General features: G+C 34.4%; 3 protein-coding genes across 4 annotated transcripts; all 3 read left to right on the plus strand.

The window, feature by feature from the left end:
- Positions 1-648: 648 nt before the first annotated feature.
- LOC145771278 (microfibril-associated glycoprotein 4-like) lies at positions 649-5,594 on the plus strand. The gene is made up of 6 exons (XM_082583017.1): positions 649-805; positions 933-1,072; positions 1,424-1,520; positions 2,468-2,564; positions 3,728-3,801; positions 4,441-5,594. The coding sequence occupies exons 1-6, from the start codon at positions 661-663 to the stop codon at positions 4,686-4,688; spliced, it is 801 nt and encodes a 266-aa protein (XP_082439143.1). The 5' UTR covers positions 649-660; the 3' UTR covers positions 4,689-5,594.
- Positions 5,595-6,142: 548 nt separating this feature from the next.
- On the plus strand, positions 6,143-10,087 carry LOC145770542 (microfibril-associated glycoprotein 4-like). Its single transcript, XM_082582220.1, has 6 exons — positions 6,143-6,926; positions 7,406-7,551; positions 7,927-8,023; positions 8,597-8,696; positions 8,907-8,980; positions 9,336-10,087. The coding sequence occupies exons 1-6, from the start codon at positions 6,788-6,790 to the stop codon at positions 9,584-9,586; spliced, it is 807 nt and encodes a 268-aa protein (XP_082438346.1). The 5' UTR covers positions 6,143-6,787; the 3' UTR covers positions 9,587-10,087.
- Positions 10,088-11,820: 1,733 nt separating this feature from the next.
- Positions 11,821-16,886, plus strand: LOC145770459 (fibrinogen-like protein 1). Of its 2 annotated transcripts, none has more exons than XM_082582115.1 (7): positions 11,821-11,976; positions 13,602-13,738; positions 13,894-13,990; positions 14,184-14,280; positions 14,865-14,932; positions 16,007-16,145; positions 16,606-16,886. In XM_082582115.1, exons 1-7 carry the CDS (start codon positions 11,853-11,855, stop codon positions 16,709-16,711), a joined length of 768 nt encoding a protein of 255 aa, XP_082438241.1. In that variant the 5' UTR covers positions 11,821-11,852; the 3' UTR covers positions 16,712-16,886. The 2 variants fall into 2 exon arrangements, with proteins under 2 accessions (XP_082438241.1, XP_082438240.1); XM_082582114.1 differs by lacking the exon at positions 11,821-11,976 and adding an exon at positions 12,702-12,832.
- The last annotated feature ends 2,541 nt before the right edge of the window (positions 16,887-19,427 follow it).

Consider the following 19,427-nt stretch of genomic DNA (forward strand, 5'->3'; position numbering starts at 1 on the left):
TCTAAAACAAAAAACTACTATTTTGTAATAAGTTCAAGTGAAACGTTTTGTTTTATAGCAGCTGCAATTTAAAATCAACACATCTGTCTTGTTTCAAACATAATTAAAGTGCGATTACATTGTGACGATATAATCATGTCAATGTGGCGAACTGTCACAAACACTTTAAAATTCTTCATTTCAGAATACAATTTGTTAGTGTTGAAAAACGTTTACAAGTGTCATTGCAAGTCGATGATTGACAAACAGTTTGGAAATGTCCAATCTGTGATTTGCATGAATGTTGCATAGAAAGTAATTTGTCAGAAGGATGCGATATTTTTATATTTGATGTTTTTGAAAGCTGTAAAATTGTTACGTAAGACACATGCAGTTTGATCGCCATTAAATCGGTAACCAGAAACATAAACAGTAATTTTTCTGGTTATTTTTTTGTAACTAAATCAGAATTACTTTGAAGAAATTCTGATTTTAATTGTAGATTCCATACCAGAAAATGTTCGTTGAAGTTCACAGCTAAAAAGTTTCCAGGTAATTGAAAAGATTATTACATTCAAAGTGTAGGGTTATGCCATAAATATATCAATAGTAATTAAGTGGAAAAGAGTGAGAATTCTAACTTTTTGGAGCTTATATTATTATAGGTTGTGCTTAGGCAATATGACGGTATGTAAGGTATTTTATGTATTGATTTTAGTTTTTGCTTTAAAACAAAGAACTTTGGCCCAAACATATGATGAACTCGTAGAAGAATTTGACATTCTCAAGGAAGAATTTCAATCTTTGAAAGATTTTATTGTGAGAAGTAAGCGATCGTTATTATATTGATTCATCAGATTGTGTTGTAGGCTACAAGTAGAATATCTGCCATACTACTTACAGCATGCGTGTACCACTTTGCCTTATATTGTGCCTTCTTCAACATAATTTAGTGCAAAAGTCAAGTACAAACTGTGACGACTTGTATAATCATGGAATTCGAACCGACGGGAATTACTTCATCAATGTAGATGGGGAAGTGTTAACAGTTTATTGCGAATTTAACGATACCAATACTGGAATGAACTGGTTGGTAAGTTTGCACTGCAGCTGAGTTTCTTATATACCTTGATCACCATGTCAACATATTTTTAAGAATAATAATTTTTAAAGTTGTGTCTAATTATTAAAGGTCGATTGCTGTATTTAAATTTATAACAAGACACCTTTTGTGATTTTTAGCGCTTGAATAAACTATGCAATGTGTATCAGAGTCCCAGGTCTAGTTTAAATTCATATTTACACTAAGTTAAAAAATTTGTTTATTTAACTACTTCACTAAAATTATGTTAAAAGTTATGTTGTCACTTTTTAAAGGTTTATTTTATTTCAATAATCTCAACTTGAAAACATAAGTTAACGTTGATGATACATTGTTGCATAGGTGATTCAACGACGAACAACTGGAGATGTTGACTTTTATAGAAATTGGAATAACTACACAAACGGTTTCGGTTATTACCATGACGAGTTTTGGCTAGGTAAGAATTAAATTTACATCAGGGCTGTGGAGTCGGGCAAAAATTACACGACTCCGACTCCTCCATTTTAACCGGCCGACTCCGACTACGGCTTCAGTGTTGCCAGATGTTTGAATGTTGTCAGATGTCTCTAAGTTTTGTCCTTTTTCATTTTTTTAATTTAGTTTTATTTATTTGCTTTTGAATTTGAAATAGTAACGTTTCAAAAACTATTTTATTGCTCATCATTTTCTATCAAGCGTAGGATTTTTTTTAACGACTCCAACTCCAGACGTAGTCCTTCAGATAAGTTGTCGAATAGTTCTACTTGTGAGATAATAAATGAAATCCTTAAACTAACGAGTGGTCTACCATTTCCAACAGGTAAAGAAATCAAAATCTTGAACAGCAAACGTCTTCGTCGATTTCAAAATAAATATAAACTACTACTTGCCACAGCTACGTTACAATTGGACATAACTACCACTTTTAAAATCTATTCAATATGGACCAGAACTACAATCGTCTTCAACATATTTTCATTGCAACTTTTTATCCCCATAATAGCCTACACATTACAAAACTCTAATAATAATAAACATCAAATCACACGGCTACTTATAACAGTTTGCTTGGACCAGAAGCTTCCAAAAAATAGGGTAATAATATATCACAACTCATTCTTCTGGTTAACGAAGTAAAGGCTACCATCGGTCAGTAATCGTCAAAACACCACAACAGAATTACACCATAACATAGTTCACCTATTCGTGAACATGGATGCAGCCTTCCGCCCGAGCTACGCTGATTATAACATACCGGTACTACAGCTTTAACTACTGTAATTCTGTATTAGTGATATTTCCACAACTGCATCGCTTAAATTGAACAGTTGTTCACAAATCTGACTTTCTTGAAAAATGAAAATATTTACAGTAAAGTCTTTTACGTGATTTTGTGTGTTGAAGGCTTGGAAAGCATCCATTTAATTACAAGCTCCAAGTCGTACAGACTTCGAGTGGATCTAGTGGATTTTGACAACAATACTGCGCATGTGGAGTATGGGTGAGATTTGTTTACATCTTTCAAAACATCACTTCTTTTGATTAAATTTAAAGCGTGTTTATTGCTCGGTGGTTTCAATATAAAATGAAACTGTCTTCTATCGTAGTTTCGTTGTCTCCATCATAGAAACGCTACGATCGATGTGTCACAGAATTGCGGAAAAGACACAATTATACAGTATGTTTTGCATTGGAATTCATTTTCCGCTCTGCGTCTTTGATCAATAAGCGAATACAAATAAACTATTTTGTAGATAACTGGTGAAGAACTAATGCCGATATATTTGATATGACGTCACTAAATAATAAAGTCACGATAAGGCAATTGTTGTTGTTTCTTACTAGAAGGTTACATTCTTAATCTAAATAAATTTGTTATGCTTGTTATCTATGTTGCGTTCATCAACAAACTTTACACTACTTCAAAGGTATACGTAGACCATAAGCAAGACATTTTAAATCACATTCGAAAAGCTACACTAATATAAGCTTGTTATTGAACGTATTCGACACCTCATGGTATCTTCGACAGGAATAACTATTATATTTTTATCTCCATCTGATAAACAAAATATATTACTTAAAGATTGAATTTGTGTGAAAAAATTTAACCAAAACGATTAACACTTCGGACTGGCTCAACACTCAAAATGGTGGGCTGCATTGCCGAGTGGTGAAAGCACTGGAACGACGTTCGAAAGGGCGCCGGATTGACACCGCTCAAGAGCATGCGGCTGTGTCTTTGGCAAGACACTTAATAGCATGCCTGAAGGTGGTCACGAACATTGGCTTCCTTGCCTTCCCGTCCGCTTAATCTAAATCTTCAATCACCGGACGTAAGCCTGAATACTACAAACACTCAGGAATATCGAGAAGCGTTCTTAAAACGCATTGCTCAAGCACCGACACCGAGAGTCCAACCAGCGCTTCTGGTTAAACTTTCTTTGCGCATGAAGTCGGGCGCACATGTTGGCAGTGATTGCCTTTTATACAAGTAGCTGGACTTTTGCAGTATTAGTAAAACATATCCAACTGATATCAGCTGATATTCAAGCACATTACTTATTAAGTTCTTGGTCGGTACTGACGACATATGAAGACTAAATATGTGGCTAAATTTAAGAAACACATCCTACTGCATCTAACAAAGTTGCTCTTTTTCAGGGAATTTCTTGTCAAGAGTGCAAGCACAAACTACACTTTGTCAGTGAACGCTTCAGAAGCTGGTGGTCCAGCGGGTGAGTAAACGAACCCTGTTACTTGTTATTGCTTAGTTCAATCTTGCAATGTTATTTTTCAACGTGTACCATTCAACAATAATGTGCCTGCTATGCAATAGCAATATATTACAGTCAAGAACCAAATAACTCAAAATTAACTGGACTTTTAACGACAAAGACATTTTCCTTTACAGCCACTCAGTGACAAGCAAAATATTTTAGTCCAAATTCAATGACAAAAACATTGAATAGTAATTAAAAACACGACAAAAGGAACACAATAAAAAGAACACTATGAAAGAACACAATAAAAGAAACACGATAAAAGAAACACGATAAAAGAAACACGATGAAAGAAACACGACAATAAAAACTTGACAACAGGAACAGGACAACAGAAGCATGACAACAGGAACACAACAGGAACACGTTCTGAAGTAGCTATCAAATACAAGGATAATAATTTCTCAGTCAATAGGGCTTATGGTTGGTATAAGTAAACTGCCCTGCATTATCCAAAGGAATGCTTAATTGTAAATGTAAAATAGTCACACCTCTGTACCAATATAATAAAGTATTTCAATAATAGCACGTTTTTTAATTTGTTATGTTTTTTCTTACTAAATTCTTGAAATGGCTTTATTTGTCGCTTCACAGGTGATGGGCTAACTTATCACAACAACATGCAGTTTTCAACCAAAGATATGGACAACGATCCCTGGTCAGGCAACTGCGCTGAGGCCAGGACAGGAGCATGGTGGTACAATGAATGCTGTGTTTCCAATCTTAATGGAAGATACTTGACAGATGGAAAGATCCATTATGGTGGCATGCACTGGTTTTATTGGAAAAACAACGCGTACTCTTTGAAAAGTGTTGAAATGAAAATCAGGCCGAATGACTAGATTGAGTTTTAGTGATGTTGTTATTTTATTGATTGGACAACAAAGTGAAAACTTGCCATTCATCAAAGACAGCCGTGGTTGGCTGGCTCAGTGTTAATAACTTAATTATAATAAAAGCTCATACTGGTGTGTGAATTTTATTGTCGTTAGCTGCGCTGCTACCTTGCAATTTGCAACATTCTTTAACGTTTCAAGAAAAGTGTAGATATTATTTTCGAAACGGTTTTCTTAACTTTTTTCACTTGAAAACAATTGATTCTTGTTAGTGACTTTGTAATAAAATGAGCGTCACGAACAATTTGTTGAAACTATATCCACGCATCAAGTCGTTAACCACAACATAACCACGCATCATCTAATGAAGGAAGTGTGAACAGGCTGAGTCTATATTGGCATGTCATGGTTTATGATATCACAATGAAGAAAGCGTTTTGTCTGAGATTAGTAAAGTTTCAACTACAAACTATACAATATGAGATATGCATTGTTTGATGCAGAATGGGTTAATAATTGTGTAGTTTTTTGCTTTTAACTAATATTAATTTGAATCTTTGTTTATCTTACAGCCTCAGAAGTTTTTACAAAAAGCTAAAAGTTACAAGTGGAAGTATTAAGAAATTGAAATTTTAAAACGTCACCTTTTCTTTGATTTAAATTTTCTTTATACGTTATCTCGTCGTGAACTTCTTGAAATTCTTCTACATTTAACAATCTCGCTTGGGTTTTTTGTTACATGTCATCTGATATAACTAAAAAAACAACAGTAGGTTGTACGATTGTTAGTTTGAAAATTGAGTTCCAACTAACTCTAACATTCAATACCTTAGTCCTAAATGCAAGTGAATAGCTGAACCAGACTACTTTAGCGAAGTGTTATCGTCTGATGTCATAGGGCCATAAAGTGGTCGAGCTACAACATTCATTGAATAAAAATTTTTTAGAACAAACGCAGGAATTGTGAGACTTTTCATACTTTCAATTTTGAGTTTTGGTAAGACAATTATAAGAATCACATTATTGTAGCAGCCACTTCAAGATGCGCAAAACCACTAATAATATTACTAAATTTGTACCTTCATGCACTAACTCTTCGTAAGCCATTGAAATAGCTTGTTGTTAGTGTAAGACTATAACTCATGCAGGATTATAATGTAAGATTTCAGGCCTATAACTTTTCAAAGTAATTTTTTAATCTATAACATTTTTTTTTTACTTTTTAGTGATTGATTCAGGCAATCAAAGCATGTTAGAATTTTTTAGGTCAAGAGAATGTTACTCTAAAATCTCTAAACCAATGATTTTTAACCTTAATGTAATGAATAATTTCTGAGAAACTACTATACAAATGACAAAATTTGCTTAATATACTTCAAAAGCATCTGAGTTGGCCAACGAGATCATTTGGTTGTTGGAGGTAAAGTGGAAAAATGAAATGCTAGGAAAGAACTTGGGGAGATGACAACGATGTGCTGGCTCGTCCAGTGCCGAAAAAACAAAGAGTAGAGTATAAGATGGCAATTTATGGAAATAATTGATAGCCAATGGTTGGTTGGTTTTGAACCTTTATCCTAGGACTGATAAAGCCTTGATATGTTATTCCTGGTAGTTTCGCATACTTGTAGAGGCTCTTGACGCAGGGCCGGTTAGGAAGATCGACAGAGTAAAGTTTTGGATTGTTGCAGTGTTGATGCCGGGGAATTATTCCATTCACTGGGTGCCGCTGAATGGAAAGCAGTCCTCAGAATGTGTTGCTCAAGCGCACACCCCGAGAGTCGAACCAGCGCCACTTGATCTTGAAGCCTCTTTGTTTACGAAGTCACGCGGTAACCAACTGAGCTATATGGGCGGACAATCTTCATCTCGGAGATGACACATGATGATGATGATATTATCACTACAAAAAAAGCGCTTACTCATTAAGGACAAAATTAAAATTAATTAAGCAAATCTTGTTTTTTTTACCAATAGCAGTAGATTTTGAATGCTGAACTTTAATATTGGCGCCGCCGAACCCAGGTCTAAAACCACTGAGTGTAAACGGATATTAGTTTTTCAAAATAAAATCAATAAATCAAAGTTACAGATAGTGTTAATTTGACATGAGATTAAAAATTGAAATCCTTTTTTTCTGTGTGGTGGCGTTTGCGCCATTTGCAATTGCCTACAAAAGTTTCTTTCCATTTAATGATTTAGAAGTCCCCGAATATGATAACACAGACGAATCGACTATTACGGATGGTGAGTTGATAATGGAAGAGAATAACATAAGTTTCGTTTTTGGCAACATGAATGCAGATACAAATAGTTTGTTTCAGCCTGATGCTGACGGTTAAAACAGGTCGTTTGTATCTGCATTTGTGAAGTAATAAAGGAACACATAGCTTTGAGAATACAACTGCCAGTTAACTTGAAGTAGCCTATACCTACAAATCTTCATTGCCGTAATGATTCTGCATCAACAGGCATCATATCATCAAACGGAGTTGCAAGGAAATAAGTTTTAAAAGTGACGGTGTGAAATAAAAACTAAGTTGATTAGTCATGGAATAATCTAATGTACTTCAAACTGTTAATAATGTGGTTTTCTAAAGTCCTGTATTTCTGAAGAAACTCCGCCTTACTTTCGATGATGTACGAAGCATAGATTGTCAGCGTAAAGTACACCCATGGATTTTTAAAACATTTCGAAAATTAAAAAGCATTTTCTCAATTTGCAGAGTTTGGCACAAAAGAGTCAAAAAATTGTGACGATCTTCGTAAACAAGGAAATACTGTAGATGGGGAATTCCTTGTAAATGCTCAAGGTAGAGAATGGAAAGTCTTCTGCAAGTTTGATGAACCAGTCACAGAACAAAATTGGCTGGTAAAATATTATTTTCATTGTCAAAGTTTATTAAAATAAATTTTTATGTTGATTTGTTAAATCTTATCTTTCCTTTCTGGAGTTAACTTACCTTTGGTTCAAGGGACTAAGCTACTGGATATGTTTGAAATCAGTTTGAATTAAAGAAAGCACAGAACCAGCCTGAAACGAAACAACATAGAAGAATTATGACCTAAATCAAATGAAAATTTTACTAAAATAAGTGAAATTGTTCTGAAATATTACTGCACTACACCCCTACACACATTTGTACGTACCGCCTTAATGCCACCTAAATACATCAACACCACATTGCTAAAACTCACTTTGGGTTTTATTACCTCGGATATTTCAAAAGTGTGTTTTCACTTTCAGGTGATTCAAAGACGAATAAACGGTGATGTTGACTTTTGGAGGAATTGGAACAACTACACGGATGGATTTGGAGATATGTGGACCAACTTTTGGTTGGGTAAACAAAACTCTGCTTAACAAATTTCGTAGCCTGCAGAAGTCCAACTATAACGCCATTAAAATTTGCATTTATCTCCAGCTTATGTACTTCCGCTATCTTGATAAATTAGAAAATTTAAAAATGATTCTGTTTGAATAAACTACTGTGGAAGCAAATTTACCTTTATTGCTCTTATTCAAAAATATAAAAAGTCATTTTGAAACTAAAATATCACAAAAATGAGGCGAGCATTACCTCTTTATGTTTTTTGTTTATGTCATAATTTTTTAACTCTAATACTTGATAAGCATCTGATTTATTTTTATTGTTCAAGTGTTTACATGGTTTACTACGTTTTACAAGTACTACTAACAATAGATTGAGTAATATATAACATTGCTAACGTAATATTATGAATCGTAATACTTGCAGAAAACATACAACATTAAATTTAAAGCAGAATGACTTTGAAGGAAATGATCACTACTCTTTTTAGAGTTTATTATGTGCTATTTGTACACAGCAGCAAAACTTTGTTTGATCAGACTAGATTGACCAGATACATGTTTTGTTGTAACTTTTCTGTTGAAGGTTTGAACAAGCTACACGCTATTACTTCATCTGGCACCAACTACATGATACGGTTTGATCTGATGGACTTTCAGAACAATACAGCTTGGGCTGAATACCAGTGAGTATCCAGATGTGTATCCAGATGTGTTCTAGATGTATTCTGTATCCAGATATGTGCTCAAACAAATTTTATTGAATAATTTGAGACCAAAGTTAGTAATGACTAAATTTTGTGTTGAATCACGTGTTTAAATATTTAAATATTTTTAATCAGACCTCCTTGAAGGTGTGAGTCAATTGCTTAAAAATTTTTTTTTTTTTTTCATAGCACGTTTCACGTAGATGGAATTGAGGAAGATTACAGATTGCATACCTCAGCCTACAACCCGAAAAGCAGTGCAGGTTTGTGGTAAAATGCAGCTTATATATTGTAATTCATACAAATGGTTCTAAACACTACCTAGAAAGATGTTCATTTTTCTTTTTCATTGTTCATTGCTGAGACCAAAACATAATGCAATTGCAAGGAACGATGTGACGTAATCTTTACGAATTATAATAATAATTTGGCGTCTTGTTTCTTAAACAAACTTTTGTTGAATTTATGTGATGTTTGTTTCTTTATCTAAAAATAGTGGATAAGGTTTGTGTGTTTTAATATGAAATAACTCATCTTCTGCATATACTCAAGCTGCCAATGCAAGCTCTTTCTGAATTTATTGACTTTATTAATCAAATTATGTCATTCGTTTCTTAGGGAATTCCTTTGACATGACATCAGGGCAAAAGTTTTCCACTTATGACAAAGACAATGACAGATGGAGCGGAAATTGTCCAAGAGAGCGACACGGTGCTTGGTGGTACGAGAGATGCGCATTCGCAAATCTAAATGGACGGTTTGTCAAAAAAGGCTTCAAAAACTATCAAGGAATTGTTTGGTTCACCTGGAAAATGAATACTTACTCCCTCCAGCGAGTGGAGATCAAAATAAGGCCGTATCCTATGTAAATAAATGACATATGATTTTAGATGTAGCAATGAACATTTTCTTCTTGTAATCTTTGTTTCTTTTATGCTGTCTGCAGTGGTTTTGACAGGAGAATCAGTAATACTTTTAGAACAAGGCCCAGAATGATTTTATGGCGCTGCATTATTTCCATGGAACTCGGACACTTAAAAGAACACATTGTATTTTTGGATACAGTGTATTTTTCTTAAACGTGTTTTTATTTTGGGCCCGAAAAGTTCATTGGTACCAGCCCAAATAATCGTTTCAACAATTCTGTTTTTTTTTGTTTTTTTTTATCTAAAACGGTTTATTTTTAATTTATTAAATCTATCAAGAGTGTAAATTTTCCTAATACCTAAACCAATCCTTATATTGATTCTATGCGTATTCCTTAAATTATCTTTGTTGTTAGTTTTAAGGCGCAATATTTCCTCAATCACTAACTATGTGAAAATGGTGTTTGTTACAAACAAAAGTGTAAATACAATCATAATATTTTATGCGTTGGTTTCGAAAGAATTATCCACAAGAGAAAGGTTTTGTTAAACAGCCAGATACTAAAAAATGAAAATCATAGGCTGTAAATGGAGTTGATAAAAAGTTTTTATGATAAATGAAGCATGCAGCCAATTGACTAAAACATTAAAGTGACTTGGTGCATAATAAAATTTCGGCAAATATTCAAGTGAACTCGTTCTGGTGTCTAGTCCACTACTAAATGCTACTTGTTTGGTATGTTAGTGTAAAAGAATGATAAAACACGGTCTTTACGTTAAAACAACGTAATGGAAGCGGCTGTAGGCGCATTACACCGAGGCATTTGTAGCACTTGTTAGATGCAGCGTTGTTTCTCGACCTCAGTTTTGTTGTTACTGCACGTAAAGCCTCATAAGTGACATCGCTCAAACAAATATTAGTGTCACCGGACAAAGAATTGCTTACTAAAACTATATACAAAACTTTAAGATTTATTGAAGTTGGCATACTGATTTTTTTTTCAACCCAATTCAACCTTTTTTACTGGTTTGTTTACTTCTGCAACGTCACTATCCAAATACAAATTTCTGGTAATTACCAAATACGACGATTGGAGCTTGATGGTATTAAAAATAACAAAAGATCTTCTCTTCCTTGAATTCAACTGTATTCGAATAATATTATTGCACCATCCATAGACAATAAATTTATTTATCAAACGTTGTTTCTCAATTATCGTGAAAACATGCCTAAAGAGGGGATATTGTAAAATTGCTTTGTTCTTATCAAAGAAGCTCAATTTTATGAAATTAGTACAAGGCTATCTCTTTGCTTTGTATGTTTTAAAGCAAATATTGTAAAAAAAAATGGTTTGTTTTCGAATAATTGCTTTACAAATACTTAAATCATAAGAAGCTCTTTTGCCACTTTGTTTCATTGAGTGGAGTTACATATTGAATGTCATGACTTTATTAATGGAAGTTTACAGACCATAGAAATCTTGCGGAAGGTAATTTGGTGATGTTTGCCCTCACATTGAACTAACTTTGCAAACGAATGTTTTGCTAAAATAATTTTATATTTTACTGTTGTATTCATGACGCAAACTGACACAGCATTTTTGAAGCAGTGGTCGAGTGGTTAGCGCGTTGGGCTCGCAGTCGAGAGCCTGCATGTTCGACTCCAGCCACCTGCACTTGCTGTTGTTTCTCTGGGCAAGAAACTTTACGATAATTGCCTCTACCTAGTGATCGATTTCAAGTAATGGGTAGTACCAAATTTAAGTCATAAGTAGAGTAGACAACCGAAAACAAACATTGCCGTCGGCTGCAGCGTGGGTCAGGTGTACGTCGGAAGGCGTACACCGATGCATAGCGCTCAAGTCCGCTTTTCCCGCAATGCAGGATAAAGATAATAAAACAAAACAAACAAACGAAAACAAAATTTCACGTTTATATTAACTTCCCTATAGTTTAGTGCATGCAATAAATCAATTCGATTATTGAAAATTTATTTGGAAATTCCCATAATGTTTGTCCAACTATCTTCATATAAACTTTTTTTCAATCAATTGGTATTGCTTCAATAGAACATAGCATGCTGTTAACATGTTACTCTTGCAGCCAAAACATGACACATTTTGTAAAATCAATCAACACTTTTATTATTCATAAAATTTTAGAAGTTTTTCCAGGAAATATAAAAAAATACAACAATTTTCCACTTTGCATTGAGTTAAACAAAACTGCCGCTTTTAAAAGTTTCTTTCATACTTTAACAATTCAGAGAATGCCCAGCACAATGGTATCCAGAGATAGCTGCTTCTTTTTAGTGTCCACCCTATTGTTGACGTCAGTGCTTGGTCAGGGAAGTTTCAAAGATTTACAGGAGTTTGAAGCATTCATTCCAGAACGTAAGAAATAAATTTCTACATATTGGTTTTTATTATCTGCAATACTCAAAGTTATCAGAATTGTAAGTGTTATATAATAATATGCTACAATTTTGAATGAGGTCAACGTTTTTAAATATAAGAGAACGCAACTCTGCAACATTACGGCATTTAACAGCATAAATCATCCCGGCATTTAACGGGATGATTTATGCGGCAACATTACGGCATTACGGCAACATTACGGCATTTAACAGCATAAGTCATCCCCATAAATAATCCCGAACGTTTTCGGCTATAAATTTAGCTATTTTCATAGTTTGAACTGATCGTTTCCATAGCTCAAATATTAAGTTATATATATTGTTTAACATTTTTTATTTGAAGTATGTTAATCAGTTTTTTCAAAGGCTAGAAAACTGGATGTATTGCCGAAACATCGGCGAGTTTGTTATATATTATAATGTTAAAAGTCGTGTTCTTGCTTTGTTCCCTTGCTTAAAGTATTATAAATTATTCATTTTCCAATTACATGGATTTGGTAAAGATGATGGTAGATATTTTTCATAACTGATCTGATGATTTTTAAGAGTAAAAAGCAACAAAGTAGTAAAAAGTTCAAAGAATGTTGTTTGGGGCAAAAATTCAAAAATTCACGTAATTGTTTCAAAACAATCTAAATTTTGATCTAAAATTTTTCAACTATTTTATTGTCTTATATTTGATAGTACAAGTTTGTGAAAAACGATGCTCTTCTATCTCAGTATTTTCTTTTTTAGCAATATTTTTTCATCCAAATCATGTGCGTGGGAAAGACGCAGTTGCAGTCAATATATTGCTGAAAAAATTATTGGTTCAAAAAAAATTTGTGATGTCGGTAGGATAATCAAAGCTTTCTAATTTTTGTGATTTTTAAACTCAAAATAAACTATTTGGATTGCTTTATTTTAGATGATTTTTTTTATCCGCATTGAATCGAATTAACATACACGTAATGTTGGTGCAAAATTTTTAAGTTTCAGTTTAGTAAATGAAGAAGTAGTAAATTAATTTAATTAGTGAAGTTGCTAATTTTTATACATTCCTACAAGGTAATTGTTTCTTCATTTCCAAACCAGAGAAATTTGCAGCTATTTCTTAGAAGCTATTAAACAAGACGCTCTTGTGAAATAGTTTATCAAAGTTTCACTGAAGAAAATATGTTTGTAAGAGTCATTACCCGCTTTTTTCTGATTGATCTTTACCTTAAAGAAAAACCATACTAGCATCAAGTAGGTTAGGTTACAGCAAGCACATCAAGTAGATTATCAACTAAAATCACTAACTTTGTTTAAGCTTCATTATAAATATTTCAGATGCATCATTGTTAACAGATCCAATAAAATCTACCGTTTCCTCTTAGCACGGAGAAACCAATTCAGAGTTTGGGAAACACGAAGTTCAAATTTAGTTTTATAACAACTTTATGTTTTTTGTTTGTTTGGTTTAAGATCAAACAAAAAGTTTTATTTTCACATCGAATTCAAAAATTCTGGTTTGGAAATTTTTTTATATTTGCAATTTTAGGAAAATGTTAAAAAATACTTTTTTCCATTAAAAGCTACGCCCCCTTGCGTTTGTCACTTAGTTGTATTTTATTTGTACAGTGGAGCCTTCCAGTAATTGCGATGAATTATATGACCAAGGTGTTATGGAAGATGGAGAATACTACGTACAAGTTTTTGGACAACTGAAGAAAGTTTATTGTCAATTCAGAGATGCCGATACCGGGAAAAATTGGCTGGTAATATTTTTGACTTGAGTAATTAATTTCTTGTTGATTTGTTTTTCAAGTGTTTACCCCACCACATTGGGTTGTAGTTATGAACTTGCTTTGGCTTGCTTCAACTGTTTAACTGCTTCAACCGTAAATACGTTCATTGTACATCATATGTTTAGGTCATTCAGAGAAGAGTGAACAATCATGTCAATTTCTACAGAAACTGGGGCAACTACACTGAAGGGTTTGGAGAATGGACTGAAAACTTTTGGCTTGGTGATGATGTCATTTACACTTAGCTTGTAGAAATTTTAGTACCCAGACAGCAAATTTCGTTATAATTACATGGATTCAACATCTGGAGACGTTGAATCCATGTAAAAATAACGAATTTTGCTGTCTGAGTATTTGCATTGGATGAATGACGTATGAAATCAAATCTCATAAAAATCACTTTAATTTCTTTTAGGCTTGAATACCATCCACGGCATCACTTCTTCAGCGGAGTATTGTGTCCGCTTCGTCCTAACTGACTTCAGTAATCACACAGCCTGGGCTGAATACGGGTTTGTAGGTTGAATTGTGACAAATGTATAACTTTTATCTGTTGAAAGCTTATAGGATGGTAGACTAGTTTGTATCAGCTAATTGCTTAAAATATTCGCAATTGAGAAATGTTTAAGTACAAAATATAAACTAATACTAATATTATAATAATATAATCTTTGCTTAGTTACAGACATGTAACTAAGCAACAGCACAACATTTAACATTACAAAAACAAAAACAAAATAACAAATGTATTCGGCTATGCATATAGCAGTTATCAAGTTTAACAGAAAAATATTAGGTTACATTGTGTAACAAAGTACTATAGAAACTTATATTATAACTACAAAAAATTGGTACAAATCAAACATTTGAGGTAGCCAACTGTTTATCTTGCTCAAATACGAAATGATAACTAAAAGATTACTCTGCGCAACGGATCAAGTTTGTTCGCGAAGTGTCCAAGCAGATTACGCGAGATGGACAGAAGCACAACATGAGATAGTGGTACAAAACGAGAACCGCAACATTAGTCAAAAACAATTAAGAGATATGAGGCTCCTTCGGCAAACGATTGCCTGTTAAACTTTACATGTTTCAGAGAATTCCTGGTTGAAGGGGCGTCACATGATTACAAACTGCACACAGGAGGGTACACAGGAACTGCAGGTATTTCTACCATGCTATTTAAAATGGTTTGAAGTCTTATTGCATGATCAATTACGGTAACTAATGTTAAATCAATGCAACTTAATGGTATTTAGTTATTGAAGCTTCAAAAACCAGGGTCACATCCAACAGTTTTACCCGGTGGCAACTTTATTTCGATAATTGATTGTTTGTTTGTTTGTTTATCTTTTTCCTGCATTGCGGGAAAGCGGACTTGAGCGCTATGCATCGGTGTACGCCTTCCGACATACACCTGACCCACGCTGCAGCCAACGGCAATGTCTGTTTTCCGGTTGTCTACTTTACTTGTGACATAAATTTGGTACTACCCATAACTCGAAATCGATCACTAGGTAGAGGCAATTATCGTTAAGTTTCTTGCCCAGAGAAACAACAGCAAGTGCGGGTGGCTGGAGTCGAACATGCAGGCTCTCGACTGCGAGTGTGTATCACAGCCAAAAAGCAAGACATTTTTTGTCATAACCAGACTTACGTCCAATGGTTGAAGATTTTGTTTAAGTAGACGTGAAGGCTAGAAAGCCTAATTAGGTGCCTGCCAAAGACACAATCGCATGCTCTTGTGCGGTTTGGCATAAGCATCATTTGGAGTGCTTCACCAGGGCTTTCATCAGTAAATCTTGTCAATAAAATGAACACACGACTATACCGGTACTTGGTTATTTGGTTATGAATCTTTTCTTTTGGACTAAGAAAACCTTTGATAGGTTATTCCATGGTACTTTCGACTTTTTGTAGAGGCCTTGAACAATTGATGCAGGGCCGGTTATCGAGTTTGGCAACGTGAAGTTTCCGATTGTTGTTGAGGTGGTGTTGTCTGTGAATTATTTATCCACTAGGTGTCGCTGAATGAAGAGCAGTCTTGAAATGCATTGTTCAAACGTACACTCCGAGAATCAAACCAGCGCCGATTGATCTTGAGGTTTCTTTGTTCGTAATGTCGACCAACTGAGTTTACGGAGCAGGCTATTTTGAGATTAGACAAACCCCACCACACCATCATATCCGTTAATAACAGAAGCTTCAGAATGATAATGGACCTTGCTTTGTTTACAGGCGACTCATTCGCTGGTTCGAATGGTTGCGAATTTTCAACCTACGATAATGACAATGACAAGTGGTCGGGGAATTGCGCAGTTGAGAGACAGGGCGCTTGGTGGTACAGAAGGTGCGCTTATGCAAACATCAATGGAAGGTGAATGATTACTGTTAAAAGCTTAAAATCAATCCGGGATTTTGATTTTACCAGTGTTCTAGGTCTATCACTTTTGCAACTGAGATTACTTTAAAAGTTGTAGTACCTCTGCTAGAATGTTGATGTTGTTAAGATATAAACTGAGTAAAAAATATACATTTCAACATTACATTGTAAATATAAGAATAATGCTGTGTGAAAGTATATTATAAATTTGATAAAGTTTGGACAGTGCTGCACCTTTAAATTTATGATCTATCGTGAAAGCAATCAGCAACACATTACACAGTACAGTTTGCTCTAGTGAGGAACGCACATAAATGTATGCTAAACAAAACAGTCTTTCTTAGACCTATACATACGTGTGAAAAATAAACTAATGTTGAAATTACTCATGGCAAGTTGTCTGGTGACAAAGCTGCATTTATTTCAAATAAATGTTGGCACATATTTGGCATAGATACATCGCTGGAGGAAGAACATCCTTTCACGGATTGATATGGTTTAATTGGCACACCAACATCCAATCAATGATGAAAGTTGAAATGAAGATACGACCACTTTAGCAAGGAAGGGGACTGCAAAAACACATTTACAGGAACTAGATACAAAATATCTTAGACTATTGTAAACAGTCTAAGCAATTTACCGTTTTGTTTATTGATTATTGACTAGATTTGACGTAGCCATCAACGAACTGCAAAGAGTACATTGCTTGAATACATTTTTTGTAATACAGTACACTTCTTCTTCTTCTTGCGTTTAAGGCTACCTCAGGTCACGTTGTTATAACCAAGCGCAGCAGCCAATAGATTGTGTGTTTATCAAGCATTGTTAGATCTACAATCACATGTCTATCCTTTGGTCGGTATACAGGACATTGTTAGAGAATGTGGTACGCAGTCTGAAAATCTAAGCCGTATACACAAGATGGTGAGTGCATTACGTATCAGGAACACCACACAGTAAAATTTCATTGGTTGCTTCAGACATCCGCAAAAATTAGTGCTCTCTAAAAGTAATATATTCTATTGGTTGCTATTTTCGCTACTTTTTCGTTCAAATAAAAAAGTGAAGTATGTTTGTTTTTAGATATTTCCAATCTTTAATATTTTTAGTCCAAATTATTGGTTTGCCTCTATTTCGTTTCTCTTAGTTTTGTCCACGAATAGAGCTGTTTATGAAAAAAATTGTTACTTTGAGTAAAAAAGGCATTATTAAATCTAGCCCTTGCGACTTTCATGATAAAAATTTCTAAAAATTTGATGAAGTTTATTCAGCCATGATAAATCCTTATTTATCGATTGTATTAACTATATTAACACATCGCTGTGTTAGAAAAGATAAATGAAATATGTGTTCTGTCAGAATGAGCTTTGTTTGTATTGCCTCAATACAATCTTAATTCACATTTGAAAGCTCAAATAGGCTCAATATAGATGGGTAAAAGGTAAAGGTGGTCCCATGCTTGATTCAAGTGTCGGATATGAGAAAATTAGTTTCTCATTGTACTAAGCCTTTGGCATTAACGAAAGTAAGATGGCCAATTCCTTTTTCTCGCCGTCTTTCCTGCAGCATTTATGCCCACCCAATTTATTACACCCGAGGTAGAGGTGAGCGGTGTTTTCAACAACTAGCTTAAGTCGGAGTCGATCCCAGGTTTGAATATTTGGAAAGCTAACGTCTTATACTCTGTGCTATCCCATCTCCAAGTATAGTTAGGACATGGTTAGCAAATACAGGCTATTAGAACTAATCCATGATAAAGTATAACAAAATATTGAAACAACGTAAAATAGTCGAGAAAAGCTTCAAGTGTTTTACTAGAATTGATAACATTCTTGAAAGGTTCTTCTCTGAACTTCTGTGTAAAAGCTTGCCAAGTTTCATCGCTTTTACTAATTGAAACCGCAACAGCATTTGCGAGGAAATAACTATAGATATGAACAGAACTTTAGTTATTTTGGCAGCTTTAAAAAGCAGTTGGGTTTGAAATATATAATATACAGTACCTTTCGCGACTGTATCCGTCAAAAAGCGTTGCAACTATCTCTATACGTTTGTATCGTCAATGCACGTCATACCCAAAATGCATATACATCGTATACGTTCTAATTGTGAGATAAATTTTTGCTACTGCGGTGGAAAATTTTATCTATTAAAAAGCAAATATAGTGAAGAAGATACATAAAAGTGCCCAGATTCTTAGACGAATAAAGCTAATCAATCTAAATTAATTTTGATGCAGTGGGCACTGGGCAAGGGATATACTAGGGACAAAATTTCTAGGTTCTAGGACCTTCGTGGTAAACTATTGCAAACCTTTAGCTTTCGTCTATCCTTTGAAGCCAAATTAAAGTTTTCCTCTTTTATCTATTTTCAGTTTAGATTTTGGCACTCACTGTATCACGTAATTTGCTTATAGTTGTAGCAAGTCACATATGCAGTGTTCACACCTCATGTACAATAAAAATTTTGTCTGTTTTAAACGCAATGGCAAAGAACGTAAAACAAGAAGAATTCCTGAATCGAAAGAAAGCTGGTGACAAAGTACAACACAACGAATTCCACGTAATCATGAATTTGTGGTAATCCAAGCTATGTAATTGCAGTTGCAATCATTCCATGATTGTGTTTAAAGATGTGGTAAACAAATGACATGTGTTTATGGCATTAATGCAACAATTTTTAGTAAGTTTGGTTTGTCAAACATGGTCAAACCAGCAATGCGTTTTCTTAAAACTCAGTCTTATATAAATTTACCGTGTAGCCTATATACAAAACGGATTGTGAAGTCACAAGTGATAACAATGGGCAGTCCTACTGTAAAGACAAATACAGAATAAAATACAAGCATTCAATTCATTGGCTCTGAGCTTTGTTTTTTGTTCTTAAATTAATTTGTTGGAACGTCTTGTTCAGTGCAGGCTCGGTTAATTAAATGCAATAAAATTCATTTGCAGTGACACCTAAGGTTATTGTGACACCATTTACAGTGACACCTAAGGTTATCTTTAATAAAGTGTCAGTGTAAGCCAGGGCTTCATAACTACCAGTGCACGCACCTCTAAGGGGTGCAAGACATGTTTCTAGGGGTTGTGGAGGTGCTGAATTATTAGGGTTAGTTATATTATGACGTAAGAAGCAAAGTTGTTTTACCAGATTTTAACAAACATTCCCACCTGTAGGCAGCGACTACTTTTCAGCCGGTTGTAGGAGGGGGTGCGGGAACTGGTTGGTGATTTTAAGGTGGTGCCAGCAGAGCAGAAGTTTAAGAACCAC

Source organism: Aplidium turbinatum, chromosome 5, assembly GCF_918807975.1.
Source record: "Aplidium turbinatum chromosome 5, kaAplTurb1.1, whole genome shotgun sequence".
Taxonomy (NCBI): domain Eukaryota; kingdom Metazoa; phylum Chordata; class Ascidiacea; order Aplousobranchia; family Polyclinidae; genus Aplidium; species Aplidium turbinatum.

What these genes read in the sequence shown, in the direction of transcription:
- LOC145770459 (XM_082582114.1), top strand. Translation starts at nt 12,703, where the DNA reads ATGCTCTTCTATCTCAGTATTTTCTTTTTTAGCAATATTTTTTCATCC. An exon ending in AGGGTACACAGGAACTGCAG is followed by an intron (nt 14,933 to 16,006) that starts GTATTTCTACCA and finishes CTTTGTTTACAG; the next exon opens with GCGACTCATTCGCTGGTTCG. An exon ending in TATGCAAACATCAATGGAAG is followed by an intron (nt 16,146 to 16,605) that starts GTGAATGATTAC and finishes TATTTGGCATAG; the next exon opens with ATACATCGCTGGAGGAAGAA.
- LOC145771278 (XM_082583017.1), top strand. Translation starts at nt 661, where the DNA reads ATGACGGTATGTAAGGTATTTTATGTATTGATTTTAGTTTTTGCTTTA. An exon ending in GAAAGATTTTATTGTGAGAA is followed by an intron (nt 806 to 932) that starts GTAAGCGATCGT and finishes AACATAATTTAG; the next exon opens with TGCAAAAGTCAAGTACAAAC. An exon ending in ATACTGGAATGAACTGGTTG is followed by an intron (nt 1,073 to 1,423) that starts GTAAGTTTGCAC and finishes ATTGTTGCATAG; the next exon opens with GTGATTCAACGACGAACAAC.
- LOC145770542 (XM_082582220.1), top strand. Translation starts at nt 6,788, where the DNA reads ATGAGATTAAAAATTGAAATCCTTTTTTTCTGTGTGGTGGCGTTTGCG. An exon ending in CGAATCGACTATTACGGATG is followed by an intron (nt 6,927 to 7,405) that starts GTGAGTTGATAA and finishes CTCAATTTGCAG; the next exon opens with AGTTTGGCACAAAAGAGTCA. An exon ending in TCACAGAACAAAATTGGCTG is followed by an intron (nt 7,552 to 7,926) that starts GTAAAATATTAT and finishes TTTCACTTTCAG; the next exon opens with GTGATTCAAAGACGAATAAA.